This window comes from Colletotrichum karsti (genome assembly GCF_011947395.1).
Source record: "Colletotrichum karsti strain CkLH20 chromosome Unknown Scaffold44, whole genome shotgun sequence".
Classification (NCBI taxonomy): domain Eukaryota; kingdom Fungi; phylum Ascomycota; class Sordariomycetes; order Glomerellales; family Glomerellaceae; genus Colletotrichum; species Colletotrichum karsti.
In genome coordinates, this window is record NW_024065944.1 from 351,873 (window position 1) to 366,225 (window position 14,353).

General features: G+C 57.2%; 3 protein-coding genes across 3 annotated transcripts; 1 reads left to right on the top strand and 2 right to left on the bottom strand.

Moving 5' to 3' along the window:
• Positions 1-228: 228 nt before the first annotated feature.
• On the bottom strand, positions 229-4,890 carry CkaCkLH20_10984 (uncharacterized protein; the record flags this gene model as incomplete). The annotated part of the gene is made up of 2 exons (XM_038893698.1): positions 229-4,681; positions 4,733-4,890. The coding sequence occupies 2 exons, from the start codon at positions 4,888-4,890 to the stop codon at positions 229-231; spliced, it is 4,611 nt and encodes a 1,536-aa protein (XP_038741034.1).
• Positions 4,891-5,728: 838 nt separating this feature from the next.
• Positions 5,729-6,363, top strand: CkaCkLH20_10985 (ubiquitin-conjugating enzyme E2 35; the record flags this gene model as incomplete). The annotated part of the gene is made up of 4 exons (XM_038893699.1): positions 5,729-5,781; positions 5,846-5,934; positions 5,991-6,122; positions 6,185-6,363. The coding sequence occupies 4 exons, from the start codon at positions 5,729-5,731 to the stop codon at positions 6,361-6,363; spliced, it is 453 nt and encodes a 150-aa protein (XP_038741035.1).
• A 3,753-nt stretch (positions 6,364-10,116) lies between these two features.
• On the bottom strand, positions 10,117-13,384 carry CkaCkLH20_10986 (nonribosomal peptide synthetase; the record flags this gene model as incomplete). Its single annotated transcript, XM_038893700.1, has 3 exons — positions 10,117-12,283; positions 12,334-13,040; positions 13,094-13,384. The coding sequence occupies 3 exons, from the start codon at positions 13,382-13,384 to the stop codon at positions 10,117-10,119; spliced, it is 3,165 nt and encodes a 1,054-aa protein (XP_038741036.1).
• Between the last annotated feature and the right edge of the window lie 969 nt (positions 13,385-14,353).

A 14,353-nucleotide genomic window follows, 5' to 3' on the forward strand; every position in this document is an offset into this window, starting at 1 on the left:
AAAACCAGAAAAGTTGTTGTTTATTTCGAAAAAGGGCGATTTTGGGTGCGGGTTCGAGCGTGGGTGGGAAGGAGACTGATATGATGGTCTCTGATAGCGTGTCTCATAGCTGAAATGAAGATGACCAAAGTTCATGGTATATTCTCACAAAGCCATCTCTGTTCCCTCACGAGCGTACAGAAAAGAATACATACTCATCACATTATAATCATACAAAAAGGGTCCTCCTCACCTCACACTCCGCCAGCTCCCGCTCATACCTCCCCCATTCGCTCCTCCTCCACCACCTCTCCTCCTCAAGTTCGTCGAGGCCCGGGACCAATCGCCGGCGGACTTCTTCAACCTGTTCCCGAGACTGATCTTGGCAGCGCTCATGACCGTGCCCCCGCCTTGCATCCGGCTCGGGATCCCGGCCGAGCTCGCCACGCTCTCCCAGTCACCCCTCTCGACCTCGTCGCCGGGCTCTTCTATCGCGGGCGGCGGCAGCATCAACCCGGTCCTGCCGTTGACCCCACCCGCCGGGGCAGCCGCAGCCGCGGCGGCGGGGCCTCCTTTCCGCAGGGCGCCCATCATGGCGGCCCAGCTCTCGACCTGGCCGCTCGAGGCCTCCTCGACGCAGTTGCACTCGTCGCCGGCGGGGCAGAGGAGCTCGCCGGCGGCGTGCCACTCGGCGAGGCAGGCGTCGTGGAAGGCGCAGCCGCAGCCGAGGCAGGGGGGGTAGAGGGCGTCGACGGGCTCGCGGCAGTAGGCGCAGAGGAGCTGGGACTGGAGGCGGCGGCAGCGGTCGCAGGTGCCGACGGCGCCGCCGAGGCGGGAGGCGGTGGCGGAGGTGTATTTGAGGGGCTCGAGCTGGGTCTCGTGGACGCGGCAGACGCCGGTGACGTCGAGGCCGCGGCCGGAGGCGACGAGGGATTGGAGTTGTTCCTTTTTGCCGAGGAGGATCGGGGAGGTGGTGTGCGGTTGCGTCGGTTGTTGTTGGTGGTGTGAAGCGTGCTGGGCGTGGGTTGGGAGGGATTGGGAGAGTTGGGGCTGGTGGTGATGTTGTTGGATTGTGGTCGACGTGTCGGCCACGCTGAAGGTCTCGTGGAAGGAGTCTTCGAGGCCAGCCTGTGTCTGTTGGAGGACGTTGAACTTCATGATTTCGAGGCGGGCGAGGGGCTGGTTCCACATCTGCAGGATCTCGGCGTAGACGTAGCGGTAGGTGGCGTACATGTCGGCGCGGGAGGGCTCGAGGAGCGGTGTGGTCATCCAGCCGTCGTCGTCGAAGATGGTCTGGTCCTCCATGTGGACGGAGACGGCGACGGGGACGAGGGAGAAGAGGTCCTCGCGGTAGACGTCGTCTTCGTCGAGGGACGTGCGAGCAGTGCCCGGGTCGGCGCCGCCGCCCATGATGGTTGAGCTTCCCCACGTCACGTTGCCGACGGCGCCGGGGGCCAGGGTGCTGAGGATCGTGTCCGCGGGGCTGGGACGCTTTCGGCCGTGGTTGTTGGGGGGCGAGGAGGCGGCGGTTGTGGTTCCCGTGGCGACGCCGCTGAAGGGGCGGGGGAAGTTGATGGCGAAGCTCGAGGTGAGGCCTGAGTTTGCTCTCGTAAGGCCACGGCCGCTGGGCGATGTGGATAGGCTGGGTGTTTGGTCTCCTTCGTGGCCTAGGTATTCTTTGACGCCCTTGGTCGGCGGGGTCTCGCCGCAGGAATACGAGTTCGATCCGGGGTCGCCGGCCCAGAGGACTTCCTCGGCGGAGCCTTGAGAGCCAGAGTAGCGGATTGGCGTGTGTAAAGTGCGCGGGGTGGTTATCGCGGAGTTTGTCTGGCTTCTTCCGTTGAGGTTCCAGAGGGATGCGTCAGTCGGGAAGTAGTCGAGAGAGAAAGACGGCGCCTTCATTGGCAGCGGCGTCTCGGGCTGCGAGAGGTGCGACTCGGCGTACGCGACGCTGTCTTCCGTGAAGGATTCGCTGAAAATGCACGAGAGCATGGCCAACATCTGAATGTCCGCCGTCCTCTCGAAGTATTCGAACAGGTCATTGATGAAGTCCTTGGCAAGCGGATGGTTGCCCCACTTGACTCTACCATTGAAGTCGGCGACGTCCTTGCCGGATTTCTCCAAGTCGGGCGAGGCGCCCTCGGCACGGAAGCGGGAGATGGCGTCTCGGGCGATGACCAGAATGGAGGAGTTCTGACGTTGGTCCAAGTTCAAGAGTTCCAGCGGGATGTCTCTACGTAGAAGCAACGAGAGATAGCGCCAGACGTCCACCAAATCTTGACAGCCGTGTTTCTCGGCGACCTTAGCATTGTGTTCGCAGACCTCCGCTCCCTCTCCGAAAATTGCATACTCCTTGGCAAATTCCTTCTTCGCGGGGAGAATGTCGGACAGGTCGTGGAGCGAGACGACGTTCTTGGACTTGCCCGGAGGTCGTCTCCTGAGTGACCCCGTGCCGGTGCCGGTGCCGACTCCCGTACCCCCGCCACTAGATCTGACGGACCGGTTCTCGCTCCAGGTTCTCCGGAAACGATGGCGCGGCTGGTACCACAAGCTCATCTTGTTAATGGAAGTAGACTCCGAGTCACTGGACGACGACGAGCCGTCCGTCTCGTCGGAGTCGGATTGTTCGTCTGTGGCAGACATTTCGTCATTCCCATATCTCTTCCCAGGGGGTGAATCATGCGCGAGACGGCCAAAGCCGGCGAACACGGGCTCGCCCTTTGGTCTCTCGCGGAGCGGTTCGATGGGCGCGAACAGCAACGCCTTCGCCTTTTCTTCCTTGGTCGGGAAGAAGCACACAAGCCTGCCATCATTCGAGAATCTTGCGCCGCAGAATCGCGGCAGAGGAGGGATCGTGGGTCTGTTGTTTGGTGCCAACGTGCTGTCGGCATCGGGATTCGGAGGCAATTCCTGGGACATGGACGCAGAGCCGCCGGCGGGAATGTCGTTTTCATCTTCGCTGGAGCTTTCGGACGCGAGTCCATCTAGGGGATCGTCTAGGTCTTTGACGTTTTTGAAGAAGTTGGTGCTGGCTGCAAGGTCGATTTCGCCCAACAGATAGGAGAACGCCACGTCCAAGCAGTTCTGCTTCTGCTGCAAGAATTGGTGGCAGAGCTCGTGAATCTCGTGTTCGACCTTTCTGTGGGTTTTCTCTGGCATAAAGCTCGTTTTCTCGATGTAGAACTTTGGCGCCTTAAACTTGGGATAGTTGGCAGGTATGTCGACTCTGACCTTGATGAAGATGGTTTCCCCGTTCGCTCCCCAGGGCCCGTTCAGGGATGCGTGGAGGGTCAACGAGTCCATGTCGATGTTCTCCCACTTCACCTTCGGTAGTTGCACACTGATACGTAGGAACTCCTCCTGAATCGTCTCCGGGTCTCCCCACTTGTCGTCATCCATGTATCCAGGGCTGAACATGGTCGAGTCTTTCGAGTCTGCTCTCCTGGGGCTGTCGGTCGAGGTTTTCCTCTTGTTCATCATGATTCCCTTCATCCAGCCGATATGCGCCTGGCTACGATCCTGCTCCTTGAAGGTGCTCTTAGCCTTCATGGAAGAACCCTTCCAGCCAGCGCCAAGTCTGGTATAAGTGGTCGGCCCAGATCGCATGCCCATGGTCAAGGCACTCTGTCGGTGCTGCGCGCCGGTGCGGGGATCGCTCATGGTCGCACTTCGCCTGTCTCGGCTGACACTGTCCTCCACTGCTCGAAATGTTTTGTAGGCGGCGCCTTTACGTGTAAGCACAATATTCTTCGGCGCAGGCATCCCCTTGACGTAGCCAACAGACTCCAATATCGACGGGTCAACCTGCTGCAGCCGCAGCTCGTTGTCGTCTCCCCACGATACCAGCTGGAAATCCCTGTTGTCCAGCCCCTCATCGTTAATGCTGCCTCTGCTCCTCCACAGGAACTCCTTGGCTTTGTGGTTGCCGTGGCCGGGAAAGATCGCGACAGGCTCTGTCGGTCCCTCCTCGGGGTCCTTTGGCGGAGGTCGCCTGTCGTACAAATACAGATCGCCTGGTTCATTCTGAGGCATCGCTAGGAGACCCCGGCCGAACGGGGTGTGACGAGCACGCCACACCGGGAACTCGGTTCGGATGACACGCTCCGGAACATCCTGGTCGCTGCCGTAGTCCCAGAACTTGATGTGCTTATCCAGAGAACACGTGACGATCCTGGTTGACTGGGTGCGGTTCCAGTCGATACCGTAGATCTTCGATGTGTGCGCGCTGATCGATTTCAAGGGCTCGCATGCTCGCCGCTCGTCCCATATGTGCAACCACCTGTCGTGTGACGATGCCAGGATGTGCGGGTCCTGGCGGTTGTACTTGACTTGGGTAGCGCCGGCGAACCAGTCGCAGAAGGTGAGTACAGGCTGTCTTGGGCGCCTCAGATCCCAGCAGTGGACGTAACCGTCGACGGCGCAAGAAGCGAGCTGGTCGGGATGGTGCGCAGACCAGTTGATGTCGGTGATGGCTCTGCTATGCCCTTGGAGAGAATGTTCGATGGCGCCGGAGGCCGAGTCGTCCCTCAGGTTTAGGTTCCATACGAGGGCGCGATGGTTTGCTGTAGAGACGACCCAGTAGTCGCGAGCGGCGAAGGGTGACCACTGAACGTCGGTTACGAGCCATGGTGAGCCGTGGCTGCTGAGGCGCCGGGGAGGGTTGTATGGTGAGTCCAAGTCAATGATGGACAAGCCCTCAGGCCTGAAATGAGCGTTAGCGACAGAATGTCAGTTTGGTTCAAGCTGAGCTCACGATGCTAAGGCGACATCGCGACCCGAAGGAGCGATTGTCGCGGATCCCACGAGCCCGGCGACATGAATAGTGCCATCGGCATCAAAGCTCTCACTGTCGAAGGCTGATTTGATTGGTTTGCCCTTCTTCGGAGGGTCAAGCTGGTCGAAATGCGGCATGGTCGTGGTTGTAGCTTAGATGAGAGAGATGCCTCATGAGGGCACCTGTTGGTGAGATATCCTGGCCATGATACGTCGAAAAATCGTGGATAAGGACGGTCTCGAGCTTTCTGAGTTATTTTGAGCACAGAATAAGCTGTTGTTGAATGTTCAGTCCAGTATGCAAGATGATATCGAATGTCTGTGATGAGGCTCCGATCTGGATGCACGCGACGGGATCAGATGCAGCTGCGCATCCTGGACAGGACGTTGACGGACGGGACGACGACTTGGATCCACTTTTATGAGTAAGTACTTGTACATACAAAATATGCCTGTGTGTACTTGTTGCCCCAGGTCTCTCTGCACCAATCAGGTGACGGCCGAATTGGCGCAGGTCTCCACTTGTTATCGGGCGTCAAGTTCCCACCTCAGTCCCAGTGCCTCCAGGCCGGAGGTGGGCATGTCATGCTTAGGTTGTCCCTCCCGCGGGGCAATCCTGAACAAGGCTTTCCCAAGCACATGCCCACCATACGCAACTTGCCTGCCTTGTGTTCGAAACACTAGAGCCGATTCCCTCGCCGCCTGTCACTCGAATAAGGCCACCCGAGCATCCGAATACCATCGCCTTTTGCGACTTCCCTTTTTTGCGGCTACGCGACTTCGACCCGACGACTTCTTTGCGCCTCGAGCTACAAACCTCTCCCTTTGAGTGATTCACCACCACCCACTTGACCCCGCCAACCACCATCACCGCTTCCCATCACCACCGGGAACGCTGCACAAAAAGATCTGGGAATCGCACCGTTTCCATTGTTCCTCTCCTCGACAATCCAAACCAGCCTCTTTGCCGCCCAGCATGGCTTTGCCTAAGCGTATTATCAAAGAGACCGAGCGTCTCATGGCCGAGCCGTAAGGGCACCTTCCAAACCAGAACCTGTTTGCGACGAAGTACTGACGATGACCATCTACGCAGCGTCCCGGGCATCAGCGCCGTTCCTCATGAGGACAACCTCCGCTACTTCGACGTCGAGATCCACGGTCCCACACAATCGCCATACGAAGGTCAGGAAGCGTTCCATTGCCTTGCGCAAGGAAAGATGGACTGACAAATACTCCAGGCGGCGTCTTCAAGCTTGAGCTCTTCCTGCCCGACGACTACCCCATGACTCCCCCCAAGATTCGCTTCCTCACCAAGATCTTCCACCCCAATGTCGACAAGCTTGGTCGCATCTGTCTCGATGTTCTGAAGAGTAAGTCACCCAAGATTAGTAATGCAACATGTGCTGTAGCTAACAAAGACCTTCTTTCACAGACAACTGGTCACCCGCCCTCCAGATCCGCACGATCCTCCTCTCCATCCAGGCCCTGCTCGGCGCCCCAAACCCCGACGACCCCCTCGCTGCCGACGTCGCCAAGAGCTGGAAGGAGGACGAGCAAGCCGCCATCGCGACGGCCAAGGAGTGGACCGCCAAGTATGCTGTGCCCAAGTAGAGCGATGGCCAGAACGAGCAGAATCGGGGGGACGTACAGAGAAACTCGCGCGCGGAGGTCACGCTGCACAACGGGTTGCAGACACTGTCCTTAGACTGAGCTTTGGAGGGTTTTGAAGATGACAACAAGCCTATCTGGACTTGGTAGAGAGAGCGGGCGGGCAGGCAGGACGTCTTGGGCTGGAGTTGTAAACTTGAGATGCATGGCGGTCGCTTTGCTGATTTAAGGAGGGCCATATGCATTACGCCTTGATGATTCTCAACACCAAAGAATTTCTTTTTCGCACTACGCCTTGCTCTTCTGTTTGTACTTCTGTGAAGACGGCTATCATGAAATGCTGTGAATCCTATGTCATAACTGACCACAAACACATCTTTACAATGGCCGCCTCATAGGTAAGACAAGCAAGCCCCAGCCTTGACTCAAAATGTTATTGTACCTCCCTACCAAAGATATGTAATACAAATGCAGTAGAGAAGCACTTCAACAGCTCATTCCAGTTCCACCTACCCCTTCAGCCATTATAAGACCTTAGGCTAATGAGACCGCAGTTGGATGTCGCTAGACATTAGCAGACCATCTCACAAACCCTCAAAACACCCGGATCAACTCGCAATGGAAATTCCAGCCGACATCACCCACGAAACCATCCGCCTCGCGTTTAAGATTCCTAGTTTGCGCGGGGGCTCACTTGACGCGGCTACACAAACTCAAAATTGCAGGCTTTTTGCATGAATCGCGCCGATGGTTTAGTGGTAAAATTCTCCGTTGCCATCCAGCAGCGTCGGGGAGCCGGGGGTTCGATTCCCCCTCGGCGCAACTCTTGTTAATCCAGTGCCTTTTTTTGCTCACGAGCCGTGCTTGATTATCATATGTTGCGGCTATCCATGCATGGACGGACGGACGGACGGACGGCTGCTTTCATGTTTCTCTGTGAGAGCAGCCGAGCGTCTCTTCTTGTTATGTGTTACAGATAGGAATGCTTCTGAATAGCAGAATATGATCTATCAAACAAGCCATATCTGCTGAAATGATAGATTGCGATATCTGGCTGACTGAATGTCTAAACCTTCGTAGTCGGTCTCGCCTATGAACTCATATGTATCCGGCCTGACGTTCCGAAGTATGAAAGGAGCCCATGCCCCATAAACAAGCCATATTTCGTCTTCAGCTTGAGTGGTCATAGGCCCTAACCCGAGCCCGTCGCTTTTCGTCATGTACAAGTATGTTCCTGTAAGCTCTGCCTCGACACTCTCCTCAAGCTCATCCAACCGGGTTGCCGATGCACCGTCCACCCCACGTACGCCGAGCGCTGAACGAAGTTGTTTCCGTTGTCGGCGGGACATTCGCAGCATAGAACGGGACATCTGCGGTACAGGATCTGCAACCGAAAGCTCGAGATGCATGAGAAGTCTGAGTGCGTGCCAAAAAGTTACGACCCCCGATAGCATCTCATTGGCCGATCGGCCCCAATAAGAAGGTATACTGTTGATGATCTTACTGTTCAGTCTCTCTGATTTCCACTCGTAAGGTTTGTCATCGCCCACCAGTGATACGGTGGCAACGTACGCTGCGCGTACGCGGGGGAAGTCTTCGTTGCGCTGCTTGTCTCGCACGATGCCCCAAAGATCACGTTCGACTCTTTTCAGCTCTTCTAGGCCGAAGTCACGATATCGATTCAGCGCGAATGTTCGATTCGAGGTCGCTGATTGAACAAGCCGAGAAGAGTAATCGGGGACCCACGAGGGAAGATTTTTGTGCCTCTGTGAAGATCGTAGTCCGACTTGTGATAGTTCCCAGAACAGAGGAAGTTCACGAACCAACTTAGTCGCCATAGCGGTAAACACTTCTTCGACGGAACGACCATAGTCTGGGATGATGGGGCTATCGACGCCTTCGGGTAAGATCATTGAGAGCATCCCCAAACACCCGTAAATGTGGTCGCGAGGATCGCTGAACTGTGAAGAGCGGAGAGAATTGATAAGGAGGTCGGCACATGACCACCATGCGTTTTCGGCCTCCCAACTTTGGCGGTCAGACGAGCCGAAGTTTCTGTCGAGCAAACCAGTATGTTGCACAACTTCGGACAGCGACCGACGGGCCTGGCTAACTTTATACATCTTCAATCCGGGATTTATTTGTCTCGCGACTCGGTCTTCGTAGTGATGGTCTGAATACTCGCCGCGGTCGAACAACCCGGTACCTAGCTGCGTCGAAAGAGCCCTACTCCAACCTGTGTCTTGGAGAAATAGCGCGAACGCGGCAAGGCGTTTCCAGCTAAGAGCGGCTCTTCCACAGAGGACGTAAACACTAGCGGGATCAGCGAGGGCAACTTCCTGGACTACCCAGCCGCGGTCGAACCATCGTTGGCGGTCGATGAATAGACTGAACGCAAGCCATGCCGTTGACCAGCGGAAACAAAGTCCAGAGCCCAGTTCTTCCACTGTACCTGGAAGTCTGAGGGTTGGATCACCGCTGAGGTGACTTCGTACGAAATCTGGTTTCGAGTTCACGACTCTAAAAACGGCTGGGATGAATTTGTCGTGAACCCAGATCACGTCCGCGGTGGGTTGTGTACTTCCCAGCCAAATGATGACGTTGCGTGCCGCGCTGTAGATTCTGTGCATGACTAGAACCTGATGTCGCTTCTCGTCGGCATCTATCTGATTAATGCAGAAAGCATCGATCCAAATGGGCAACGTGGCCAAAATATCGTCGACCTTTGGCGTCAACTTTGTCGTATGGTTTTTGGTAGTCGAAGGTCTGTCGCAAGCCACTAAGGCCGAGCAAAGGAAGTCGAACAAGTTCTCAGATATTGTCATTGATTTGCCGTCGCAGATGACTTCAAATGTCTCTCCAGGTCCTTCGCCTGTCTGTCGTTCGGCATCGACATAATGCGGAAGATCCCATGTGTATGACAACGCCGTGAATTCCGGCTCGTCATCCAGGTGGGCTTCGGTAAGAGAGAGAGAGATGCCGTGGGGCAAATTTTCATCTCGCGAGATCCTCAGGAGGCGTATCGAGTCACTGGCCGACAGAGGCTGATGCTCATAGACCTTTCTGGTCATGGCAGAAGTGGTTTGCGTATGTGACAGGGACGGCGAATCCTAGGTCCTGGGTTGCGGCTAGATTGCGTAGAGCGGCCGGATGTGAAAATGTGCTGGGTTGATGAACTGGTTGAATTCGTAGTTCTGTCGCGGGTGTGGTCTTGGTCAAGATTCAGCAGAGGGGAAAACGTTCGTAGGCAATAGATTCCATGGTTGCCTACCGAACCACCCACCCACTCCAGCTGTCTTCAACATCGCCCCTGCTTACCTGCAGGGCTGAGCTACTCACGAAAGAAGCAAGTACCTACTTATGGGAAAGACTGCCTTCCTGCTTATGAAAGCGTAAGGTGGTATTAGGTGGGAAGGAGCTTCGCTGCGGATGACGGCTTGCGCTGCAACCCCTCACACCGGTTATCGATGCATGTTGTCCAATGAACACACCAACTGCACCGACTGCATACGTCTCCGCCCGATTTTATCGTCTACTACCTGGTTATGACATGCGAGCTTCCAAAGTGGCAGCTACTGCAATTTTCTCTGCAATACAATGCAGCCACCTACCCTTGTTGTTCTGGCTCGCCATACCCAACGAGTACACATTTCTTCCAAAGTGACAGCGCTTGGAACGCAAAGTATTCATTCCTAATTAAATCATGCCAAACGATCGCTAACAATTACATTTTAGTTGAACTCCAGGCAACCAGACTTAGAAACCCCACTGCCTGCACCAGTTCTGCATCAGCTCAGGCGTCACAGCCTGCATCTCCTTCATCGATTTGCTGTGCTGCACCGTCCGCTCCATCGAGAACTCCACCGGCTTGCCGCCACTGTGCGCCAGACCGTGGTAGAAGTCGAGCAGCTTGACACCGGGGTTCTTGTCGACATCGTCGGTGGAAGTCGCGCTCTCCTCCAGAGCCTTGACCCACTCCTTGAAGGTGACCGTCTTCTTGATGCGGTCACCGTAGAAGGCCTTCGTCGCCTCGGCAAGCTTCTCCCACTCGACGGTGCGCGGGTTGACGCCGTGGAAGTAGCCCCGGATGTTCTGCAGCGGGACGGGGTGGTCGATACCCGACACCTCGAGGATCAGGTGGGCGATGCCCTCGATGGGCGTCCAGTTGACCACGCCCATGGCGCCGAGGTCCTTGGGTAGAAGGCCGAGGTAGGCCGAGCTGGCGACGATGGTCGGGAGCCACTCCTGACGGTTCCAGACGCCGGACTTGGACTGAGGGCCGGCGACCTGGCCGACGCGGACGATGGCGGTCGGCACGCCCGAGCGCTGCGTCGCCTCGTCGAGGATCAGGGAGCTGACCATCTTGGAGCGTCCGTAACCCGTGCTGGGGAGCGAGAGGTCCATGAGCCTGTTCTCGGGGACGGGGCCGGGGCCGGCCCAGGCGTCGACGGTGCCGATGGAGCTGATGAAGATGATGGGCACGTTCTTGGCCGCGCGGAGGGAGAAGTCGACGAAGTGGCGGACGCCGCGGATGTGGGGCTCGAACGTCTCGACGGAGATGTTGAAGTTGACGGGCCAGGCGTTGTGGATCACGCGGTCGGCCTCCTTGAGGAGCCTGTCGTAAACCTCGGGCTCGAGGCCGAGGTTGCTCTTGGACATGTCGGCGCAGAGGAACTCGGCCTTCTTCCAGTTGGTGTTGAGGCCGCGCTCGGCGCTCATCTTGACCTGGCGCTTGCCGCTGTCGTCACTGCGGTTGAGGCAGACGACCTTCTTGACGGCCGGGTTGGACTCCATGAAGTCGAGCATGTACGAGCCGAGGGCGCCGGTGGTACCGGTGATGAGGATGGTCTGGCCCTGGTCGTTGGGCGCCGGCTTGCTGCCCTGCTTCTGGGGCAGGTCGCGGGTGTACTTCTGCAGCTGGGCCTCCATAGCGGCGATGTCGTGGTTGGCACCGTCGGAGTCATCCTCGGCGGTTGTGCCGTTGGTGCCGGCGTTCTTCCTGACGCGGTCCAACAGGTAAGAGGCCAGCTGTCTGGGAGTCGGGTGGGCGTAGATGACGCGGGTGGCGATGGCGTCGGCGGTGATGTTGGCACCCGCAGCCTCTAGACCCTTGCGGAGCAGACGAGAGGCGTTGATGACCTGCATGGAGTCGATACCGGCGCTGAAGAAGTCGGAGTCGGCGGACAGGGCTCTGCTACCGAGAGTCTGCTGGAAGAGCTTCTCGATGGAGTCCATCAGAGTTTGCTGGGAGCTGACGTCGATGTTGACGGAGACGGAGTCGGCACCATCCTCGGCCTTCTTGTACCACTCGTCGATCTCGTCCTTGTACAGCTTCAGAGCCATGGGGCGCTGGATGGTGCCCTTTCCGGCGCGGGGGAAGGGCTTATCGGGGGTGGTGACGCCGATGAACTGGCGGCCGATCTGGCCGTGGGCGACGGTCTCCTTGTTCGCCTTGACGATCACGGGCCAGACGTCGTCGATGAACTTTTGCTTCTCCTCGTCGGTCTTCAACTCCTCCATCGGCTCGAGAATGAGGAACGGCTGGAAGCGCATTGCTCCGGCAACGACGGCACCCTTGACCCTGGGGTGGCCGGTGGCGATCTCCTCAATGGTGACGGGGTTCAGCTTCTCACCGTTGGAGAAGACAATGATGTTGTCGGAGCGGCCGTAGTACATCCAGTGGTTGGGGAGTGTAGGGTGTTTGCGGTACAGATCCTTTGTGCTGTACTCCTTGAGTTCGGGGAAGGTGTAGAAGATACCCTGGAGGGGATCCGCCTTTTCTTTGCGGACGATGACTTGCTCGTAGATGTCCTCGTCCTCGCCGCTGGCCTGGCGCCAGTCGACGCCCAAGCGTTCTGAGTCGACAATGAACCATTGCCAGTTCTCCAGGTTCTTCTGGAAAAAGTAGGGCAAAGGAGCAGCCCTGATCAATGGTCAGTATATGTGTGGATAGTGTTAGACGAGAATACTTACTCAGTGAAGGCAATAACACTGCAGACAGGCACTCCGGCCTTGGTGAGCACGTTGCCAGCCTCACGGGCGAGGTTACCACCGCCAAAGTTCACACGCTTGAGCTTCTTCAGGCCCTCGACACCCTCGGGCATGTAAGCCATCTCCTCGAGAATAGCAGGCGGCAGAATGACGTTGTCGATCTTGGCATACTGCAAAGCGTCGAGCACCGTCTGGGGCGTCAAGGGTCTGTCGATGAAGCCGAGGGCGACGGGGTGCTTCCAGTAGATGGCGGCGAAGGTGGACATGTAACAGCCGGCGGCGTGGAACAGCGGCATGGGGAGGAAGAGGCGGTCGCCGTGCATGATGGACTTCATGCAGTTTTCGGAGCCCATGAAGTCGTCGAGGTCGTGGAAGGCGTCGGCGACGGCGACCATGCCGACGCGGGCGACGATGGGCTTCGGCAGGCCGGTACTGCCGCTGGTGTGGAGGACGACGACGGGGTCCGCGACGGCCTCGTCGAAGGTCTTGGTGTAGGGGACGTGGGGCACCTCGGCGTCGTCGAGCCAGGCGGCGGCGGAGCTCACCATGATGGCGTCCATCTGGCGCTCCTCCAGCAGGGGCTGGATGACGTCCTTGTAGGACGAGTCGAAGCAGATGATGTTGCAGTCCGTCTTCTCGAAGAGGTTCATCTGGCCCTCGTGGGAATTCCTGGGGGAGATGAGCAGAGCCTGTGAGACGTATTAGTATGAAGCCTGTGGTATTCTCGTGATGCACTACGTACCTTGTATCCCGCCTTGATGCAGGCGATCATGATGACCATGTAGCGCACGTCGCTGGGGCCGATGTAGGTGAGCGTGGGAAAGCTGCCCGGCTCGGGCCTGCCCCTCTTGTCGAGGATCTTCTGGGCTATGCGGTTCACCGCGTTGGCGACCTGCCAGTAGGTGATCTTCTTCCATCCATCCTTGGGGTCCGACGAGCGAGGCACCGAGAAGATTTCCGCGTGGGGGTCCGTCTTTGCGATTTCGTCGAGGACTTGAGGGATCAAGCGCCTGCCGTACTGAGGTGTGGCCATGCTGGTGTTGGTATATCGGTGTTTGTTGTGTGTGTGTGTGTGTGTGTGTGTGTGTGTGTGTGTGTGGGTGTGTGAGGTGGTATATTCAATTGCACTCCGATTCAAATAGGGGTATATATTATATTTCAATGACAATTTGATGAACGGTCGATGATGAGAGTCGTGTAAGTGTGAGATGAGTATGAGCCGATTCAAAAGTCGTCAATGAGAAGGTTCAAAGCTAGATATATATGTCTCGAAACTCTCCCCTCACGCGAACGCCCGTAGCCCATTTTTTGGCCGGTCCAGAACCACAGCGGCATTTTCCTTGACATCCAAGTCCGTTCATCAGGACGTAACTCGGGGTGAGAGGGATATGAGACGACGACGTCATGCCCACATGGCGAAGGCAGTTCCACCGCCCTGCAACAGCAAGGCCAAAAAATTACAGAGAGAGAGAGCGACGTCTGAACTACCCCCGGGCCGCTATCGGCCGGTCGGCGCTGAACGGTGCACCGGGGCCGATGTGGAGCGCGAGCGAAGGAAGGAAGGGGAGTTCGAGGTTGAAGCCTTCTTCGCAGCGATGGCTGACCGACCGACGCTGACGGGGACCGGTGCTTCGATACAAAAGACGTGAAAGGGATCGGTCGTGGCGTAGGGGCGAGCCGCGAAGCGGATATCCACTAAGGGGGATAGGTATCTGAAGAGAGAGAGAACGGGATTGTGGAGGCGAAAAAAGAATGGAGGCTAGGACGGAATTCGGCCGTCATTCATGAGGGCGGAACCGGTTTTCTCCATGTTTTTCTCTGCCTCTGCGAATTGCGAAACCGCAGGCACATTCGGCTCTCGTCCACGGCTGTTCGAGAAGAGATGGAGCTACATAGTACTCCATACACGAAGGACGACGGGACCCTGGCAGGGACGTGCTGGAGACATTGTTGCGTGGCTCACAGACCGTACTACATGTTAAACGACGTGTGCTGTTGAAAG